Source organism: Muscardinus avellanarius (assembly GCF_963383645.1).
Source record: "Muscardinus avellanarius genome assembly, chromosome: 5".
Lineage (NCBI taxonomy): Eukaryota > Metazoa > Chordata > Mammalia > Rodentia > Gliridae > Muscardinus > Muscardinus avellanarius.
The window spans coordinates 73,894,810-73,916,983 of NC_137790.1; the positions used below are offsets into that span (position 1 = coordinate 73,894,810).

Genomic DNA, 22,174 nt, shown 5'->3' on the forward strand with positions numbered 1-22,174 from the left:
ATTTAAAACGTTGTTGAGATTATTTTTAATTTTTTTTTCTTTTCTTGCCATCTTTGGATTAGTCTAGTTCAAGTGTATTCCAGATAGTTAAATTCCAATAGATCAAATCATAAACTGTCCTAGGTGGAGGGAACTTATAAAGGGTTTATTTATTTATTTATTTATTTATTTTGGGAGATTAACAACCACAGAGCCTATGTCCAACTCACTCTTCTTTCTTTCCCTCTCTTCCTCTCTTCCTCCCTCATTCATGCTCATATTCATATTTTCTCTCTCTCTCCCTGTCTCTCGTGGAGTTGTTGAATCAGCTGTCCCTGGACCTTCTGCACTCATTCCTAGTGAGTAGCAGCAGAGGTGGCAGTGGGTGGGTACTGGTGAGTGAATGGTCCTCAATGGGGAAGAGCGCCTTTCCTTGGCTGGAGCTCCACAGTGTCTCCCCAGCTGTCTTTGGGGGCAACTGTCCCACTTTGCCCAGGCAGAGGGCTCATCGCTACATGAGCAAGAAGCAGGACAGTGTTCCAAGACTCTGGCTCATAAGCTTCCCATGAATGTGGCACTGGATAGAATGGATGAGTTCTTGACCCCAGACTCCAATGATCTGAACCTGGGTCCTAGTCTGTGAAGAGGATCTGCAGGTGACTCCCATGTGGGACTGTTTCAAGGATGCAGTGAGATGCAGTGTGTGCGCATTCATTTTGAACTCCAAAGTGTTCAAAGTGTCATGGCAGAGGCCAAGCTACCTTTCTTTTGCTATAAAATAATGCCAGCTTTCTCACAGGCCTTCTTTTTTCAAAAAGTTGAAGATGTAACTTATAGCAACAAATATCCTTTCTGATCCAGGAGACTCCGTACTTTTTTGTCTTATTTATTTATTTATTTATTTATTTATTTATTTATTTTTGTGATACTGGGGATGGAACCCAGGGGCATACTACCTCTGAGCTACACACCTGGTCCTATTTTTATTCTTTATTTTGAAACAGGGTCTCACTGAGTTGCAAAGGCCCTCACTAAGTAGCTGAGGCTGTTCACAAACCTCGATCCTCCTATCTCAGCCTCCCAAATACTGGGATTACAAGCTTTCGACACTATGCCTGACTGAGATTCCATATTTTATTTTATTTATTTATTTATTTGTGTGTGTGGTACTGGGGATGGAACCCAGAGGCTTTCTACCTCCGGGCTATATTCCTAGACCTTTTTTATATTTTATTTGGAAACAGGGTCTCACTAAGTTGCTGAGAGCCTCACTAAGTAGCTGAGGCTGGCTTCGAACCTGCCCGATCCTCCTGTCTCAGCCTCCCAAGCACAGGGATTACAAGCGTGCGTCACCACACCGGGCTAAGATTCCATATTTTAAATGAAAAAAAAATAATATTGCATTCTATTGGTTTCCAGAGTGAGCCTATTGTAAACTAGCATGCTGAGAACCACTCTCTCTTGCAAATCAGGAGAAACAGAGAAATGAAATGACTTGACCATGGTTACTTCTTTGGAGCATCACCTCTAAAACAAGTGAAATAACTTTGTCAGAATGGACTCGGGTGCGGACTGAGTTCCACGAGGAGCCAGTGGGACAAAGAGCACAGTTCTGGGTCTTTGTTTAAGAGCACAAACTAAGAGCACAGTCCTCTGCTCTTAGTTTAACTTTCTTTCAAATGTTTTTATCCGGTACATTGTGATTGGGCATTGTAGTGAGAGTCAAAGTGATGGGAGGGCACATGCACATGTAATTTGATGTATTTCCCTCTGCGTCCCCCCATACCTTCCCTCCCCATTTATTTAGTGAGATTGGTAGTAATACCAATTTGGACATAACATCATTTGAACTATTCCCTTCCTGAAGCCTCAGTCTTTCCTCTCCCCTTCTCTCTCCCCCAATCCCCTTCACCATTCTATTGGTCTCTCTCTCTTCATTGATCTGGAATCCCTTTTGTTTCCTATTTTTTCTCCAGCCTTCATATATAAGAGAAAACATAGGACCCTTGACTTTCTGAGATTGTCTCATCTCAACACAATAGTCTCTAGTCTCATCCATTTGCCTTTAGATGACAAAATTTGATTTTTTTTTTAAGGGCCGAGTAAAACCCTACTGCATGTATTTACCACCTTTTCTTCGTCCATTCTTTTGTTGAGGGATACCTAGGTTGGTTCCATAATTTAGCTCTTATAAATTGTGCTATGAACTTGAGTATGCATGTATCGCTGTAGTATTCTGACTTCTAACTTTTAATTCTTTGGAAAAAATTTCAAAGAAAAAGTGGTACAGCTGGGTAATATGGTGATTTCATTCCTAGTCTGAGTGTGTGTGTGTGTGGGGGGGGGGGGTGAGTGAAGGCCCTAGGGATGGGACACAAAGCCATCCAACTTCTGAGCTACACCCAGCCCTTTATTTTGAAACAAGGTCTTTTGGTGAAAGTCTCACTGTTCCTGAGACTGTCCTTGAAACCTGCAATCATCCTGTACTGGAATTACAGGCCTGTCGCACCACACCCAGCTCACTCCAAGGAACTCCACGCTGAGCTCCGCAGTGGGCCAACGGCGTGAGTTCCTGTTTCACAGCGAGGGCTGCATGCTAAGCTGGGGTCTCTGACTCGCTGGTGTGGCTTCTACTCTGCTTGGCCTGCGTCCAGCCCTCCTTGCTCTGTAGTCCAGCGGCGACCTAGTGCAGAGAGAATGGTCTAATCATTCTGGTGCCAGCATGCCAGCTGCTGATTTGCATATCTAAATAGTCATTTAACAGAGAATACCAGGAAGGTCACTTCTGGGCAGGGGAGATATCCAAGGAAGTATGTGTATGGAGCAAGCACTTTTCATCACAAGTTCCAAGGACTTCAGGCATTTCAGCTTTTCATTAACTTTATTGATTCTTTTGTTAGTAAGGAAAAGAGAAGAAAAATTATTTTGAAATGGGGTTGGGAGGCAGAGTTTTAAAGATGAAAAATATTAGAGAATGAGAATCTCCTAAACTCCTGGGGCATGTGTCTTCTTCCCCCACCCCCTTTTCCCTAATAATAATTAAAGGAAAAAAAAGTCCTGACCCAGAATGGCACACAGATCGCAGATATCGACCCAGCCTCTGTCGGCCCCCCAGCCTGAAACACATCCTCTGACACAGAAAGTGAAGGATGATACTTTTATCTCTCTTTATCATCGGGGTAGGTAGATGGGAATGACCTGAGTAATTCAAACGGGAGAAAAATCTCCAAATCATGCACGTTTGCCTTCAGAAGGTGATGTCTTTATACTGCAGGGTGAGTTGTTGCAGCCCTGATGTCTCTCTCTGGACCTCCAGACACATAACTCTAACTGCCCACGGGATGTGTGTGCTTGAAACTCTCATAAGCCTCTCATGCTTGGCACATCTAGAACAGAATCCACTAGCTGTCTTCTACTCCTCAGCTTCAAATCTACAGGCAGCCCCTCTGGGGGTACCTCTAATTCCAAGGACCAGGATACCATTGCCACAACCTGGTTGTTTTCCTGGTTGTCTTCCTTGCCTTCTCCTCCCCAAATAATGGGGAGTCCTTTATCCTGTCCCCCATAGCTTGCAAATTTGCCCACTTTTTGATTCTGCTGCTGCTATCTTGTCTAGGTCTCTGGGTTCTTACCTTAGTCAGGCTATTCTCCCAGCCTCCCAGCTGCTATCTCTCTCCCCTTCCAGTCCCAGCTTGGACACCCTGATGTGCCAGTGCAGGGTCCCTGTTTTATGCAGGGCTCTCTCTTTCTGGTCAGCCCAGCCCGCCTGCCTCCCCGCTGCCCCCCCCCCCAGGGCCTGCAACACAGGCTGCTCCCCAGTCCTGCCTTGCTTACTGCCTCCCTTAGCCTGGGCTTTGCCTAGTGGATTTCTACCTGACTCAAGGCTCAATGCTGGGGTCCCCTCCTCCGGGAAGTCTTCTCTGCTCTTCCCCTCCCCATCCCCTCCTTGTGTGCTCCTTCAGTAACCCATATTGGTGTCTATTGTTTCCACAGAAAATTTTTTGACTTGTGACTCTAATCATGTTGCATGTGAGGTTGTACAACACGTCAGCTTCCCCACACCAGCCTTTAGACCACTCCATTTCAAGGACCATATTTTAGTCACCATTACCTCTCAGTCTCCTTGTACAGTGCCTGGCACTTCGCAGGTGTCCCATTCATGTTGGAAGAATGTAACTGAAACAGTGAGCTCACTCTTGTTTAAAGGGAAGTCCTGGAGTGGGGCTGTGGTTCCAGCCCCAAGACAGCTGGTGCTCAGCCTGGGCTCAGCTCCTCCTTATTCAACCACAGCCTTAGGCTCCTCCCAAACCAAGACAAACCAGTCCCAAGAAAGGCAGCCTTCTTCTCCAGGCAGACTTTTTACATGTTTCCTGACTGAATCACTTGACTGTGTTGAGCAGGGTGGGGGGAAAACTCACCAAATCCAACTTAAGCTGGCTTCAATAAGACAAGATTCCTTGGCTCTGGTTCTTTAGGAAGTTGAGATAAGGTAGAGATCAGGCCAGGCTGAGTCTGGGCTCTATTTCCTGCAGTCGTCTTGGCCGCACCCTCCCTACCCCATCATCGTCACCCTTTTTTGCCAGCAGAATGACTGCAGCAATGCCAAGCCCGCGACACACAGGACAGTATCGGAGGAAGAGAAACTACATGTAAAGACCTGGGGTTCTGTGTCCCAGAAGCTTCCAGCACAATTCCCCTCATGTTTGATTGTACCGAACTGGATCACATTCTTCTTTCTGAGACACTCCCAGTTGCTGGGAAATGTGGTGCACTGATGGGATTAGGCCTGGCATCCTGAGGAGTTCCCTGGCAGGGAACTCCAAGAGCTGGGTTCTGGTCCAATCCCTTGAGGTATGTGGGCTGCCTGGAGGAAGGGTAGGTAACTAAAGGAAACCAGATTCAGAGCTCCAGGAGGAAAATGGCTGCGTGCTCAGTGAGCCAGCCCCAGGCAGTACTTCTCCCCTTCAAACCTTCCTCTTCTGGTCCCAGGTGATCAAGGCAGAAACCTTGGAATTGAGAGGTGGTGGAGTTACAAGAGACTGTGTGCGGCAGACAGTACAGGTGGGCAGGGGCATGCCAGGCTGCCCCTGGCGCTTCTTTGGAGGGCTTTTCCCCACTACTTGTGCTTTGGGGATGGATCAGGCCTCCTAGCTTGTCTTCTCAGCAAGTCCCTATAGCAAGCACGGGCCGCTTTGAGAGTTTCCAAAGGTTTTAGGAGGGCAGTAGCTGCAGATGGTAAACAGCTTCCTCCCCATGTCCCCAAGTCCCTCACTCATTTCGTCTTTTCCCCTTGGGCTCTGTAGCGGAGTCAGAGGTTGCTGGTGGGCCTTTATGCTATAAGGGAGGGCTCTCCTGTGGCTTGCCCCAGCATTCACAGTGATGACTGGTTCTCACTAGGCACCAGCAAGAGGGCTTTTTTCCTCCCCTTTCAATAATTCTGAACATTTTGTCCTGTGGGACCCATAACCGTTCTGATTACTCTATTTCTTCTTGTTCCCTCTAGATGTTCGACTGGATAAGCCACAACAAGGAGTTATTTCTCCAGAGCCACACGGAGATCGGAGTCAGCTACCAGCATGCCCTAGACCTCCAGACGCAGCACAACCACTTCGCCATGAACTCCATGGTGAGCAGAGGGGCTGTTCTCAGCCGGCCCCCAGGGCGAGAGGCTGCTGGGACACGCAGGAGGGTCGCTTTGAGCATGTAGACACTTTAGAGGTCCATTTGTCAGGATGGGCAAGACATGTGGTCAGCCAGCTGCTCCTGGAGCAGATTATGAGCCCTGCTTTACACTGTGGAAGGAATGTGCTTGCTTGGGGCTGCCGGAGGCATTAGCTCAGCACAACACTAGAAGACGGGGGAGTTACCAGTTCCACTCACTGACTTCACTGGCATTATTTTTGGTCCCCAGCAAGTGTGAGTCACTGAGCTGGGACGGTGAAGGGCCTTGAGCTATGGCACATTGGAGGGGGTTGCATGGATTGGGACCATTTGCAATGGGTATGTGATTGCTGCCTTCAAGTATCCAAAGGACTGCCCTGGTGAGAAGGGAGCACTGTGTGTTGGTCTTGGAGGCGGGAATGTCCAGGGGATGGTGGTTCGAGGGGGAGGCAGTGCACAGCTGGTGGGGAGAGGGCTGGGATGCATTGGGAGTTTGTGAGCTCCCAGGGTGGGGAGTGTTCAGGCAGATGTGGAATTCAGAGAAGGCCATTTACTATTTGTGTGGGCACAGGGAACATACCTCTCTGTGCTCCGGCTCCTTATCTATATAATGTAAGTAATAATAGTCGTCTTTTATGGTTGTTTGAATATTCAGTGAGTTAATTGTGAGGTCGTGGGGACCATGCCGGGCACCTGGTAGATCATCAGTAAGCGCTGTATTATTAAGTGCTATATCCTGGATCATGATGCTGACGAGGAGATGGAGTCTCGTTCACATGACATGTGTGATCCCCTGGACACCTAATGCTTTGGAGTACAATTTATTCCCCAGGGCCCCCCCAATCCTGTCTGCTCCTTAAACGCAAACCCACTTATGCTACAGATGTTTGCATTCTAAACACCAGTGTAGCTTTGTACCTGAACACCTGAGGCAGAGGTGTGCCTCGTTGTACCTCTCTCCCCTCTACCGCTCTTCCATCTGCACCACCGGTGCAGAATAGCTTCATCCTTTCCCATGTATCTGAAAACACAGGCCAAGAATGAAGAGAACTTAATTTTCTACCGGGCTGTTTTAAATATGCCAAGCCCTGGACTCCAAAGAAGAAGTAATAGTGGCCTCAGGTTTTTCAGTGTCTGTTGGAGACAAAAAACCTGTACAATCATGGTATAGCTTGATATGTGCAATGACAGAGAGAGTACTGAGTTAACTGAGAACCAAACGTCTCCGTGGTGGCAAACAGCAGAGGTGGGTATCCTGCCTTTACTACACATCCATCACTAGTTGGTGGGAGCTCTGCTCCTCAGTCACCCTGGGACCAGGGCTAATGAAACAGCCACCATTCCAGAAGCTGTCAGTTGTTTTGCCAGACCGAGTTCATGCTGGCTTCGAAGCCTTCCACCCAGAAGTGACACATCTGCTCACACTTCACTGGTGCAGTTTCATTGGCCATTGCTAACTACACCACCACAGTCGACTTCCAGCGGCTGAGAGTACATCGTCTTACCACAGTGCTGGCAATGTGAGAGCAGGAAAGTTGTGAACAACCCTAGAGACTAGTATAGATAGCTACCAAAGGGTTTTAGATAGAGACAAACTTCATGGGATTTGCACAAGTCATTTTAACTCAGAAAGGTTGTGAGATTAGGCACTGAAATCAACAGCGATTGTTATCCATTTTGACCACAGCAGCTTTATGTCTTCATCTGAATGTAAAGACACATTCCCTGGCAATTGGTCATCTAGAATGATTTCTCATCTCTGGATCGCTTTAGTCACAGAGAAGCAAAGCAACTGATCACAGGTGATTACGAACACGAACTAGTCAAATCTAGTCAAGTCTGATGATCCGTGTGCCTGGTGGATTTCCCTGATGAGTTTCACAGACTCTGTGCCAGAATCACATCACCGGACCGCCAGGCCCTAAGGCAAACAAACTCATTTTAATAAGCAACAAAGACAACATAATTAGGAGGGTGAGAACTGCCACAAGCTCCTTGAAACAACGTACAATGAAGCTGCATGGAAAGAGCTTTTGGCTTTGAATTATCTGCACTGTTGCTCCCTTCTCTTAGCAGTATGGATAACTGAGGGTTAATGGCATGTCACAAAACTTTGCTCTAACAAATTCACTGCTGAAGTCTCCATTTTTAGGACTAAAATGAGGGAAGAAATACTGGAGGAAAATATATATATTCTGGAACTGATACGAGAGAAGAGACTTAACAGCACTTAACAACAGCCTGTTCATGTGTTCTGCCCCATCCTGCAGCCTCTGTCCACCGTCGTACAAGCCTGATTAAGCTGGATCTCCTCTTGGGCTGCAGGGTGAGGGAAGGGAAAGCCCCAGGTTGTTTGCTCAAATTGCCTGGGCACCTGTGCTTTATAAACACAGCTCGGTGCCTTTGTTCACTGGGAAGTTTACACGTTTGTTATTAAAGGGAACTTCCTATGAAAAAGGATGGCAGCATCCCAAACAGGTGAAAGGAGGGAATTACAGATTCCTTTTTCCTGGCCTGAGTGATGAATGTTGCTGCCAAGAAACAGATGAATACAAGTGGCTGCTGTTGGAGCCCATCAGAATGATACTCCCCCTGGGCAGGTGGGGGTGCACATGGTCCTGCAAACTCACTGAGGCACCTCTGTCTCTGTTCTTGGAAATTGCATGCACACATTTACATATTCATCTGTACATGTAATTATACATATAGCATTCCTGTGTCAAGTAAGTTCTTTGCTATGGAATCTTGTTCTGTAGCTGAAATAGGCCGGCGAGTCCTTATTTTGGGGTCAGTCACAATCCTCTTTGAAATCTAATAAAGGTTAAGGGTCCTCTCCCTAGAAAATTCATACATGAGAAAAATATTTAAAAACATTTTCAAGAGACTCAGGAAATCCTAAAGCCTGTGAGTCAACCTCCCCAATTTAGGATCTCAAGAAACTCATGGCTTCTTTTTCACTCACTGAACAAATAACTAAAGGTCAGGTATTGTGCTGGATGTTGGGCTTATGTTGGGGAGCAATACAGAGATTGTTATGTCCCATGGAGGTTTCAGTGGAGATACAAATGTTAAATCTATAATCCCAGAATAAATATATAATTTCAAACCAATAGTCTTGTATCAGAAGAGTCAGGAATGTGTGACAGAGGGTGAGAAAAAGTCCAATATAGATGAGAAGGAATCAAGTATATTTTGAAGTTAGCAATTAGTATTGACTTAACACGCTCATTGTTCATTTATTGATACGAACAGTATGTGAATTAACTCTGTTGAATTAAAGGCCATATGATTTAAATATGTCCTAGGTGTGTCAATTTGTAAATTGAAATGATCAGTTTATAACTTACCTGTTTTAAAGTTTTGGTTTTTTGTGTCTAGTCTTTATACACTGATTAAAGACCCAACTCCAGCAAAGGTAATGACTATTGGAATATATTAGTTTGCTAAGGCTGCTATAACAAAATAACAAACAGGATGCTAGGTATGTGGTGAACACTACCAAGATGGTATGTCCTATGGTTATTTGACTCAGTGAATGAAAAAAGAAGTCATGAAGGACTCTTGAGATATTAAATTCGGGAGGTTGACTAACAGGCTTTAGGATTCCCTGGATCTCTTGAAAATGTCTTTAAAATTTTGTTCACATGTACGTTTCCTAGGGAAAGGAGTCATAACCTTTATTAGATTTCAAAGGGGTCTATGACTGTCCTCCAAAATAAGAACTTGCTGACCTCATTTCAGCCACAGAACAAGAATAGTAAAGCTCATGTGCCTTAAACAACAGAGATTTATTTTCTCACAGTTCTGGATGCTTGGAGCCCAAGATCAAAGTGTTGGCAGGGTGGTGTCTCCGGAGGCCTCTGTCCGTGACTCACTGATGGTGGCCTCACTGTGCCCTCGCGTGGCTTTTCCTCTGAGTGTGCACACCCTTTGGGTGTCTCTCTTTGTGTGTTAATCTCCTCATTTTATAAGGACACCAGTCAGAGTGCATCAGGGTCCATGCTAAGGGCTCCATTTTGATTTAATAACCTCTTTAAAGACCTAATTTCAAATTGCAATCACATTTTGAAGTGCTGGGGGTTCAACAAATAGATTTTTGAGGTGTGCAATTCAGTCTATAAAAACAGATAAATAATTGCATATCATTAAAATCATGGAAGAAAACCCAGAAATTTCCCAAAGTTTGCTTATAAATTGGTACTAATAGCCGGGCGTGGTGGCACACGCTTGTAATCCCAGCATCTGGGAGGCTGAGACCGGAGAATTGCGGTTCGGGGACAGCCTCAGCTACTTAGTGAGGCCCTCTGCAACTCAGTGAGACCTGGTTTCAAAACAAAGAATAAGAAATTGGGCAGGATGTGCAGCTCAGAGGTCAAATGCCCCTGGGTTCCATTCCCAGACCCTCAAAAATAAATAAAAAATAAAAATAATAAATTGGTACTAATAAGGCTTACCAATTATTAACATGCTGAGAGTGTGGGAGGGATAATCTACTCTGTATATACAAAGTTAAAATTGGTTAAGCCCTAGATTTTTGTCATAGCATGTTTTTTGCACTTCCTACTGGGGAAACTTATTCTTCTGATTAATAATAATAATAATAATAATAATAATAATAATAATACCCACCTACTACACCTAGTAGGAAAATCCCCTCTGGCTTCCTCCAATGCCTCAGAAAGCAGGTTCCCTGCGCTCTCTGGGGCCCTTGTCTTTCTTAATTCTGCCTTCTGTTGTGGAAGCCTTTCTCATAAATTGCCTTTCCCGAGTGTGGCCTTCTCCTCTGAGAGGAGCGTGGGCAGATGGAAGTGTGTTGTTGGTAGTATCCACGGAACACTCACGTAGCCATCCGTGTTCTGCTACTTCACGGGAAAGACAAGAGTATGTGCAAACACAGCGCAGCCTTATTTACAATTTTAATTAACTGGTTCTTTAGGAAAAAAATAAATTGCTAATGACTTCTGTCTAGAGTTTTAAAATATGAAATGGCATTCATTTTCTGTTATTACGACTGTGAGGATTCATATTAGTGATAACAATGTGCAGCTGGGCAGTAGGGAGCCTTTCTGCTGTGGCAGGCTTGATAGCTGCTTTAATCCTATTAATTTGCTCACCAGAGGCATATCTTGCCACTTGATGGTGTGCAAAGCAGACCAAATCCAACAAAGCCTGTGCTGTTCTCTCTTTGTTTGGGGTGGAAGGTTACAAATGGAAGCACCAAGATTAAGTCAGCTCTGGATAAAGATGATTTTGAGGCAGGTGGTCTCTGGCTCCCAATTTGAGAAACCTTACCCTGAGTCCCCTTTAATCATTAGTTTTTGGCAGCCTTGACTCATTATTCTGCACAATTTCCTATAACTATGTAATTCCTAGATCTCAGGATATACACATGCGATTATAAAGTTGAAATAGCTAGGTTTTCTTTTTTAATATATATATACTGCCATAGCTGCAAAGACCCTTGGTAGACATAGAATTTGTTGAAGAAGAAAAAAAAAAGAATAATACCATCATTATCACCATCAGTCTTATCTGGGATGCATTAGTTTTTCTAGTACAATCACCCCAACCACCCCCACCCCTACCCCTGCCAAAAAATCATGTGGGAAGCTTGCAAAAAGTGCAGGTTTCTTTTCTTACCTCAGTCCTGTGAAATCATAATCTCTGGGGTTGGAGTTCCAAATATTTCCGCTAATAAATGAACTTTATTTGCAATAAGAGTGGAGACGTTTAAGGCAACTGCATTATCAAAGATGACCATAGTGCTGGCATTGTGGCCCACACCTATAATCTCAGTACTTGGGAAGCTAAGACAGGAAAATTCCAAGTTCATGGCCAGCATGTGGTAATATAGCAAGGTCCTGTTTTATAATAATAATAAAAAAAATGCTAGGGGTATAGCTGAGAGGTAGAATGCCCCTGAGTTAAATCAATTCCCAGTAGAACACACACACACACACACACACACACACACACACACACAATACCATAGGGAGGATATAACCATAGAGACGATCTATAGAAGATAACTGGGAGAAGAATGGTAGAGTCATTTGAGGTGTAGGTTCAATGTTAAGGCTGCTAGTTTATCAGACCTGGGGAAAGAGAAACAATAAAGGAAGTTCTTTAGACCAAAAGCAATGACCATACACAACAATTCTAATCCACACCAAGGGACAGCACTAGGGCAGGGCAAAGATATTAAAATGTTATATTAGGAAATATACACTTAATTAAAAAGGAAAATAGAGGAGGAACTTAAGTATAGAAAACGATGTGACATAAAAAAGTAAAATGGCAGACAAAAGTTTAACTATATCAGTAATGATTTTAAATGTGAAAGGATTAAGCAATCTGATCAAACAGAGATTGTTGAAGAGGATTAAAGAAAACAAGATCTAGCTGGGTGCTTTCTACAGAAGGTACACTTTAGATTCAAAGATACAATTAGATTGAAAGTACAAGGATGAGAAAACATCCAGTTATTATCTGGAGTGATATCCTTTGTCCAATAGAGATTTACTCCCTCACACCTCATTTGTTATAGGCCCACGATGTGTTATAGACATAGAGTTTTATGTAATTGCTTTTAAATTCAGTTAAGAAAGGAAAAGAAATATGCAAACAGCAACCACAGGAAAGCCAGAGTGACTATGCTAATACTAGATTTTTAAGTGGTCTCTAAAACTAAAAAAGAGAACATTTTAATAGGGCTAACGTGTAATTTTTTAATGGAAAAGTATCATTCTTATCAGGAAGATATAACAATTATATGCATATATACACTTTAAAAGCAGGGTACCAAAGACATGATGCAAAATTAACATAAATGAGAGAACAAGTTCCACAATAATAGTTGGAGACTCCAGTGCTTCACTTTTCATAATGGATAGAACAACTTAGCATGAAACCAAGAAAATAGATGACTTGTTCAAAGAACGAGCAGTTTGTAAACCAAACAGTGAACAACTGGATACTTCCCTCTTAAGATCAGGAACAAGACAATAACATGTTTGCCCCTTCTATTCAATATAGAGGGTTTAATCAAGGCAGTTATTCAGGAACAATAAAAACATATTTGGTTTGGAAAGAAAGAAGTAAAACTATATTAGTGCTGGCCTGATCTTGTATGTGGACAATCCTAAAACATTCAGTAAACTATTGTAGCTAGTAAACTAGTTCAGAAAAGTTACAGGACACAAAATCAATGCACAAAAATCAATTATATTTTTATACACTTAAAATGAACAGTCTGAAAGTGAAATTAAGAAATCCATTCCATTTATAACACCAAAATGAAGAAAATTCTTGGGAACAAACTTAAAAAAATATAAAACTTGTACTCTAAAAACTACAGAACACTCTTAGAAGAAATTCAGAATATAAGTAAATGAGAAATATCTCATATTTGTGATGTGAGAAATATCTCATATCATTAATATGGCAATAGTCCTTAAACTAGTCTACAATTTTAGTGTATTTCTGTCAGAATCCCAGGAGATTTCTCTGTAGAAGTTGATAAGCTGATTCTAAAGTTCATATGGAGTTGCAAGGTACCCCGAATCGCCAAAATAATTTCAAAATAAAGAACAAAGTTAAGAGTGCTCATACTAACCAATTTCAAAACTTACCACAAAGCAAAAGTATTTAAGACAGTGTGGTACTGGCATAAGGATAGGCATATAGATCAAAAGAAAATATTTAAGAATCCATAAATAAACCCAAGTGTCTGTGGTCAACTGAATACTACAATCATTTAACAGAAACAATCTTCTTTTCAACAAATATTGGAACAATCTGATAGTCACATGTAAAAGACTGGTTAGACCCTTACTTTGTGTGAAATAAAAAATATTGTACTTGATCAAAATTAAAAACATTTATACATCAGAAGATATAACCAATAAAATAAAAATACTTGCTACAAAATGAGATGAAATACATGCAAATCAATGATCTGATAAGGCATGTACATCTATAATATATAAAGAACTCTTTCAACAAAATAATAAAAAACAAGTAACCCTATTTAAAAATGAATGAAGGATCTAAGTAGACTTTTCCTCAAAGAAGATATTCAAATGGTCAAAGAGCACATAAAAAGATGCTTGGCATCATTCATCATCCAGGAAACAAATCAAAACCACAGCGAGATACAAATTCATACCCACTAGGTTGGCTGTGCTCAAAATTTCTGATAAGAGCAAATGTTGGTGAGGACATGGAGAAGCAGAACCCTCATACTTGGCTGGTAGGAGTGTAGAATGGTGTGGCCCCCCTGGAATACAATCTGGTAGTTAAACATAGAGTTGCTATATGACATATATTTATATATACCCAAGAGAAATAAAAACATGTGTCCACATGAAATGTCCATATATTATTTGTGAATGTTTATAGCAACATTAGTCATAATAGCCTAAAAGTGGAAACAATCCAAATGCCCATCGACTGATGAATGGATGAATAAAATATGGTACCTACCAATAATGGAATATTTTTTATTTGGCCATAAAGAGAAATGAAATGCTAATGCATGCTATAATATGAATGAACCTTGAAAGTATTTTGCTAAGTGGAAGAAGCCAATCAACAAATACCACATGTATAAACTGTGCATAGTGGCACATACTTGTAATCCAGGTATTTGGGAGGCTGAGACAGAAGATCAAAAGTTCAAAGCCAGCCTCAGCAACTTAGTGAGGCCCTCTGCAACTTAGTGAGAACCTGTTTCAAAATAAGAAATAAAATTGTGTTGAGAGTACAATTTAGAGGTAGCATGCCTCTGGATTCCATTCCCAGGGGGAAAAAATACCATATATTAGATGATTCAATTTATTTGAAGAGTTTAGAATAGGCAAACCTATAAAGACAGAAAGTAGATTGGTGTTGCTTCAGTTGGGATGAATGAAGGATATAGTTTCTTTTGGAGATAATAAAAACTTTTTTTTTTTTGGCAGTAATGGGAATTGAACCCAGGGACATTCTACCTTCGAGCTACACCCCAACCCTATTTTTTATTCTTTATTTTGAAAGAGGGTCTCACTAAGTTGCACATGGCCTCACTAAGTAGCTGAGGGTGGCCTTGAAACTGCGATCCCCCTGTCTCAGCCTCCCAAATACTGGGATTACAAGCATGCCCCACCATGCCTGGCAATGAAAATATTTTAAAATTGACTGTGGTGTTAGTTGTACATACCTATATACTAAATACTAATACCCTAAAACCCACTGAACTGTATACTTTAAATGGATAAATTATATGGTATATAAAATTGCTAAATTTTTCATTGTATATGATAATAAATTATTAATTGTATGTGGTATATGAATTATATATGATATATGAAAAACTGTTAAAAGGAAAAAGTGGAGAATGAGTGTTTTTCAAGTGGGTTCCTGCTAGCTTAATGGTTAGAGTGGCCATGGCACGATGTGGCCACCAACGTGAATAGTATTGGTGGCTGAGGTGGACAGATCAGTGTGTGCCACTCAGCATGTACTCGTTTATATATTCAACAAACTTTTGTATTCTCTGTGCTCTTTGTTGGAGATTGAGGACACAAAATTTCAAAACCCCAAGCTAAGCCGGGCGTGGTGACACACGCTTGTAATCCTAGCGTGCGGGAGGCTGAGACTGGAGGATCGCCGTTCCGCGGACAGCCTCAGCTACTTAGCGAGACCCTTCGCAACTCAGTGAGACCCTGTTTCAAAAAATGTAGAAAAGACTAAAAAGCATGACCGGGGGTGTAACTCAGAGGTACAATGCCCCTGAATTCCATCCCTAGTATCACACACACACACACACACACACACACACACACACACACACACACACGGCCTAGCTCAGCCTTCTCGGCTTTTCAACAACAAAATGCTATTTTCTAGAAGCTTACAATTTAACCATCCTCAAAGTCATATACATAAGGCAGAGAGAATTTTGCCCACTAGAATATAAACTCCTCAGGGCAGAACTTTGTTTTATTCCCCATAGAGCTGGGGGTGTAGCTCAGAGGTAGAATGCCCCTGGGTTCAATCCCCATGGACCTATATGGTTCAATTTCCAGGACCTATAGCAATGCCTACCACCTGGTAGATGCATAATAAATACTTGTTGAATGAATAAGTGTGTTAAGAACAGCACAGCTTCTGTCAGCAACCACGAACAGAGTTTGGACAGCAAAGACTCAGAAGTGACAAGGCCTTTACTTTTGAGATCCGTAGGGAACATTCTGGAAGCTGAACAACCACAAGATGAAGGTTAAGGAGAGGACAGGGTCATGGGGAATCAGCCCGGGAGACAGGGTGCTCCCGAGACCCCCTCCCCAGTGATGCACAGTGATGTCCAGGAACCACTGTCCTGGATGATCTTTCAAGTCTCACCTGACCCTGGGCTTCTTTGTTTCTGAGATTCTAATCCTAAAGATGGAAGTACTGCCACTAAGCACTCCTCCCCAGCAAGAATAGATGTGATCCCCTGAGGCTGTTAACACTGAGGTCCTGGGGCAAGCCTTCTAGAAAACTCTGTGAGAGCCCAATGCTGCCTGCATCACCACAGCCCTATTCTCATCAATCCAGCTGAACAGGATGCAGTGTTTGTACCTCCACCAACAGCCTTGTGGATGGAATTGCACGCTTCTCCCAACTCCGTGGGAGGATTAAGTTTTATCCCTGATATACTCCAGAACCATTTATGACCTCTGCTTTTGGCACCATTGACAACATTAAAGTAAACCCAAGGAGGAGGAAGAGGAGGCTGCGGCTCTGAGCTCAGCTTCAGTAAGGCTGATGTGTGTGTGTGTGTGTGTGTGTGTGTGTGTGTGTGTGTGTGTGTGTGTAGGGAGCAGGACTCCTCTCTCACTCCCTGTTAGAGTCACTGGGAGCTTTTTAAAAATGTCATATCTGGGTCCTATCGCCCTCGTTTCTGGTTTAACTGTCTTGTGGCAGGACCCAGGAAGTCTGTATGAGGTTGAAAACCGGTTGAGAATTACCTGTGCCGGGTGAAGAAAATGAGCCAGCTGACATTCACCCTGGGGTCAGTCTCTGAAGCTACTGACAGCCTGTGGAGTTGGAGGGAGAGAACTTCCTTTCAGTGCCAGGAATGTCCGGGAGAACGAGTGCCTGTCTGTCTTTACTCATTGCACCTTGCTCCCCACCCAACACTTCTAGGTGATTAGGTTGCCTCTTCCTACCCATCTCTATTAGCTGGGTGTAGAGATCGGCTCCTGATTGAATAACAAACCTAAGAAAGATCCTGGCTTTGGGCAGCATCACTCTAGGGCACAGTGCTGGCTCCCTGGGCTTGCTGCTGCCTAGCTGTCTGGCCTGGGCCCCTTTTGAAAGTCTTCTCAGAGCTCACCCCTGGGGCTTGGCTGATGGCTCAGACTTCTGACTCATGGTTGGAACTGGCCTAGCTCAGCCTTCTCAGCTTTTCACCCTTATCCTGGCCTTAGATTTCCCTTCCCTTCTCTTTCACTCCTGGTTCTCTGCCCATATCCTGGTACTTCTTTCCCGGCTTCCACTGCTTGCTGGGACCTTCCATCAGCATGCTTTTGCCCCAAGTTTTTTGCTGTGCCCTCTCTGTATTTGCTTCCCAAGCCTTCATACTCAGCACTCCCAATCTCTCCCTCTCTCTCTCTCTCTCTCTCTCTCTCTCTCTCTCTCTCTCTCTCTGACACACACACACACACACACACACACACACACACACACACAGATTCATCTATAGGGCTGCCAGCTCACTGCTGGGTCTGCAGCTGCCAAGGAGTTAATTTGTCTGAAATTCAGCCAAAGCTAACACATGCCTCTTCTTTGAGGTCTCTTGGAGTTGAATGAAAGACATGAAATGGTCCATGAAACCTAGTACCTCAGATAAGATAATGGACATGAAAGGTCTTAAAGCAGGACACTCATTCAAAGTATTGCTAATATTAAGCAGCAATAATATTTCATACATCATTCCGGGATGGGGTGGAAGCTGGCCAGGAGCCCCAGATGAGGGACAGAGATTGATCATATACATATAGGTAAGAAGTTTGAAAATCTGAAAATTCATGATGCATGAAAAGCAGATGGAAAGAGAGCAGTACAAAAAAACAAAGGTCGGAGTTCATGACACAGCCAGGACTCTGGAAATGAGGAAGAGCTAAAGGATTTCCCTCAACGAATCCTGCCAGGTTTCCCCTAAAAACATACTCAGACTCAGGCTACTTGTGACTGCCTTCATGGCTGCCACCCCAATCCAAACTCCATCCACTGCTGCCTAGACTGGTGCAGGAGCTCCTACCTGGTCTCACTGTTTCCACCATTCCTCCCCTACAGTGCATCCTCAGCTCCATAGCCCAAGGGATCCTGCCCGAAGGTAGAGTGCATCGCAGCAAAGCTCAAATCCCTTGACGCTATGGCTCCCTGGTCTGTACAGAGACTGGACCCCAATTACCACTCTCACCTCAGCCTTTATAGCTTATTCCTCTGCCCGGGTCACCCAGAGCTGCTTGTTTCTTGACCTGCCCGGGCCATTCCTGCTCTGTGGCCTTTACCTGCTGCTCCATCCACCTGGAGCCTCTCCCTCCAGGTGGCCTCTTGGTTCTCTTTCTCACTTTATTCGGGGACAAGCCCAGGTGTCATCCTCGGAGAAGCCTGCCCTGGCTTCTCAATCATATATTGCATTCCCCAACCCCAACACACTCTATCCTTTCCCCATCTATATTTTGTACAGTGTTGAAATAAATATACGTTATATTAATTTATTGTCTGCCTACTAATATGTAAGCTCCATTAACATGGGAGTTTTGTGTCTTGCTCCCTCCTGGGACCATGCCTTTCATTGTTGAGTGAATGGATGGCTGGTTGGATGAATAATTACATAGGATAGCAGATGTAAGACCCCAGCAATAAAGCAAGATACTGATTAAAGGAGGAAAGAGTTGCTTTAATCCTGAGCTGCATTCTGGACCTGTTCCTCAGACTGAGTAGCCTAGGTTTGCAGGTAGAAATTCCTGCTCCTAGGAGGCAGAAGGCAGAGTCCACCTGCTGCGCCTCTGCCCAGTCCAGAGCTGAGCTATTATGTCAAGGGTTCCATGGGGGAAGCTCTGGAGATGGAGACATTATTATTGAATTCTCTCTCCAGTGGCCCTATTTCTTTAGGATTTTTTTTTAATCTCTGAGAGAAATTTCTTTTAATTATCTCCCCTCTCCCTTGAGGTACATCCTTGGCCAGCTCAACTGCTTTGCTTTCAAGCCAAGGTGAATACATAACAGGTAAAAACCTGTGCACTGGATACTAACTACAGGTCTGTGTTTCCTTCCTCATTGTGTGATCTTCAACAAGGTATTTAAATTCCCCAGAGCCTCACCACCTCATCTGTAAAATGATAAGGATAAAATGGGGTCCTGCGTTTTAGGAACGACATTTGGCACAATGTTATAAACTTAGCCAACATTCAGCTATTATTGTTGTCAGAGTCCAGAGTGCTAGGAGTAAAAAGAGTTATTTTTTAGGGAGGCTGTTGCTCAGACTTTCCAGCTACTGAGCTTCTCAAACATTCAGGTGCATACCTACCACCTGGGGCGATCTTGTTAGCATGCAGCTCTGACTCAGAAGGTAGGGGAGGGGCTGTGTTTCTGCAGCCCTGCTCAACTCACAGGTGATGCTGTGGCCCCAGGCGGACCATGCGCAGAGTGAGCAGGCCCTGTCCAAGAAAGGGCTGGGGGATAAAATACTGATAAATGTATTTCCCTGAAGTCTTACAGTTCCTGATTTCTACTTTAAAGGCAGCCTAAAATTTCCGCAATCCCAACCCAGAGGAGCTGCCTTCTTCGCAATCATTCTTCTGGCTGGGGTCCCTAAATTTGACCCAGCTGTTCCTACCCTTCCCTACCATTCAGTCCTGCAATGAGGCCTCACACAAAGACACCCACCCCTCCCAGGAGGCTTCACTCAGCTGAGAACCTAGTGTGAGTATAGCCTCTGTATTCCTTAAACCTGCTCCTGGGTTTCTGTGGCCCTTGGACATATGGTCAGGTACTTGTTTTCATAGCTGCTTAATGGTTTGTGAAGCAATTGCTGGAGGAAACATCACTCTAGCAAGCCAGGCCAGAGGGACAGGAGTACTCGTGGGCCAATGTTATCTTTGCTGAGCACTGGGCCTGTTCCTGTGCCTTTCCTCCCTCTGCCCAACAGTGACAGATGGCTTCCACATGGTTTGACCTACTGCTCAGCCAGTCCTGACCAGATAATCATCCATCAGCTGCCCTGTTTGGCCCCCCAGAGGGCACCCTGTTGTTTATGAGAAGCAGACGCTGGAAGTTTCATTTCAAACTCATCACATCTCGTGGCTGTTGTAGTCTAGTTTCAAGCATGGACAGTTCTTACTCCAGATGTTACCATCCCAGTACCCATATGTTTTGAGGTGGGATCAGCAGGTTTACATGGTAATGTTAAACTAATTAATCATAAGCTGATGCTTTAACGGCTTCAGGACCCTAAGTGGGCTCAGGACCAGAAAAGATGTACATAATACATATGGTATTGTTCAGCTGAGAAGAGGTGAGGCTGTGCTGTCTCCATCACATTGGCACGATCTCTATTTTCTTACTGATACTGAGCACTACTCACAAACCCCCTGAAAGCTGGATGGGAAAATCTCCAAATACCTCTCCTCATAGCTCTCTTTGAGTTTGACAAAATTAAAATGTAAAAAGCAGCAAGGCAGGAGAAAAACATAGCAATAAGCAAAAGGGTTGTCAGGGTAGGAGAAGAGGCCTGGTCCGTCCCATTCAGCCTCTTTTGTGTGTGCAACTCTGAACACAGTTCTTGATTGATTTAACAAGTGAATTTTTCAAGTACCTGTTAGGTGGATTCTAGAAATGTCTGGGTTTTATTTTTTTTTTCTAACTGTAAAGTGAGATCATTACATAAACTTGGCTTCTGAAAAGCTTTAAAATGATTTCACATTCCTTTCCTTATAAAAGCAGAATTTGTTCATTAATACCTTCTTTTTTTTTTTTTTTTGGTGGTACTGGGGTTCCTGGAAGCCGTTCTACCTCCGGGCTACACTCCCAGACCTATTTTTTATACTTTTTTATTTGGAAACAGGGTCTCATAAGCCAGCGCGCACGGCTGGCTTCGAACCTGCGAAATCCTCCTGTCTCTGCCTCCCAAGCGCGGGGATTACAAGCGTGCACCACTATGCCCGGCGTTCATTAATACCTTCTATTTTACTATATGTAAATTATACTACACTTAAAAAAATTAAAACTTTACCAAAGTCAAGAGAGATGGAGAAATATAATCACAATGTTGATGGAGCACAACATGGCCAAGTCTATTAAAGATACATTAAAAGATTTTTAAGATGACAAACACTAAACCTGTTAAAGGTAAAAAATACCCAGCAGCCTCTAGCATCATTCACAATGGAAGCAAAAAGTAGAAACAACTTTTGTGCCTCAATAAGAAATATCAGGGCTGGAGGTATAGCTCAGTAGTAGAGTGCTTGTCTAAGATCCTCAGTACCACAAAAAGGGGAGCATGAGAATGAGTTGGCTAAAAGTAGTTTAAACATAAAGTCTTCTAGCTCCATTATGCATGTACATATAATATTTTGAGTATTAACTTCAGTGGGGAGGGAGGGTCTCCTCTGTACAGTTTTAGAGATTCATTTCTCCCTCATAAGTATGTGTGTATGTGTATATATATGTAATAATATATACATTTTTATTTTTATATACTTTTATTGGCACATTATGGTCTCACATCATAATGTAAATCATGTTGACAGTGTATATTAATTTTTAAACCCAACTTTTCTATATTTAAGAGAATAGAAATGAGAAAAGACCCCAAAGTTCCCATGATCCAGTATAACTGGTACAAACCAAGCATGGAACAGTTAATAACAGTTAGGTGTGCTTCCCTGGGGTGTGTATGTGTTTCTCAGGTAGGGCAAAGCTGTTTTTATGTGTTCTGTGCCTGCTCTTAGATTTCACATTCTAATTTCTCTTGACCTGAGTGGGTTTGCCGAGCGCCTTGGTCCGCAGCTGTCCATGTGCCTGGCTGTCCTCCCTTGGCCCTTGGGTTTGGAGAGTCAAGGTCTCCAGGGCCTGTCAAGAGGACTGAGCCCCTTCAGGGAAAGTGCCTCGCCTGCTGTGATGATCTAATAGATCACAATGTTCATTTTCAGAGTAGCTATTCAAAAGCTGTAGCCCAGTTAAATGGAATGGAATTGAAAAACCATGCAGAGGACCCATTCCCCACAGAGATGGTACAGCTCTGTGAGGGCTTCCCTCTGCCTCTCTGGAGGTGAAGAGCAGTCACGTGTGCAATCTAGTTCCAGATATGGAGAAGGCTCTGCCCCCTGTGTGAGGGCAAGACATTCCCCATGTGGGTTCTCTGGGTCTGAATAATACATGCCAAGGCAGGGAGATGCCTCAAGAAGTCTACTCCAAGAGACAAAGAGCTTGTTTTTCCAAATTATAGTATAGAAGGGTACTTTGTTTAAAGAGCATGGCTCAAAAATCAAGTTCCTGGCTG

The 22,174-nt window shown here is 43.4% G+C and overlaps 1 protein-coding gene across 11 annotated transcripts in view; it reads left to right on the forward strand.

The window, feature by feature from the left end:
- KALRN (kalirin RhoGEF kinase) overlaps positions 1–22,174 on the forward strand; it is a gene marked incomplete at both ends in the record, with an annotated part of 686,722 nt that overhangs the window by 245,577 nt on the left and 418,971 nt on the right. For all 11 annotated transcript variants that reach the window (XM_080696283.1, XM_080696287.1, XM_080696289.1 and 8 more), the window contains one exon: positions 5,483–5,605. In XM_080696283.1, the coding sequence (XP_080552409.1) occupies positions 5,483–5,605 (123 nt within the window). The remainder of the gene's footprint in view (positions 1–5,482; positions 5,606–22,174) is intronic.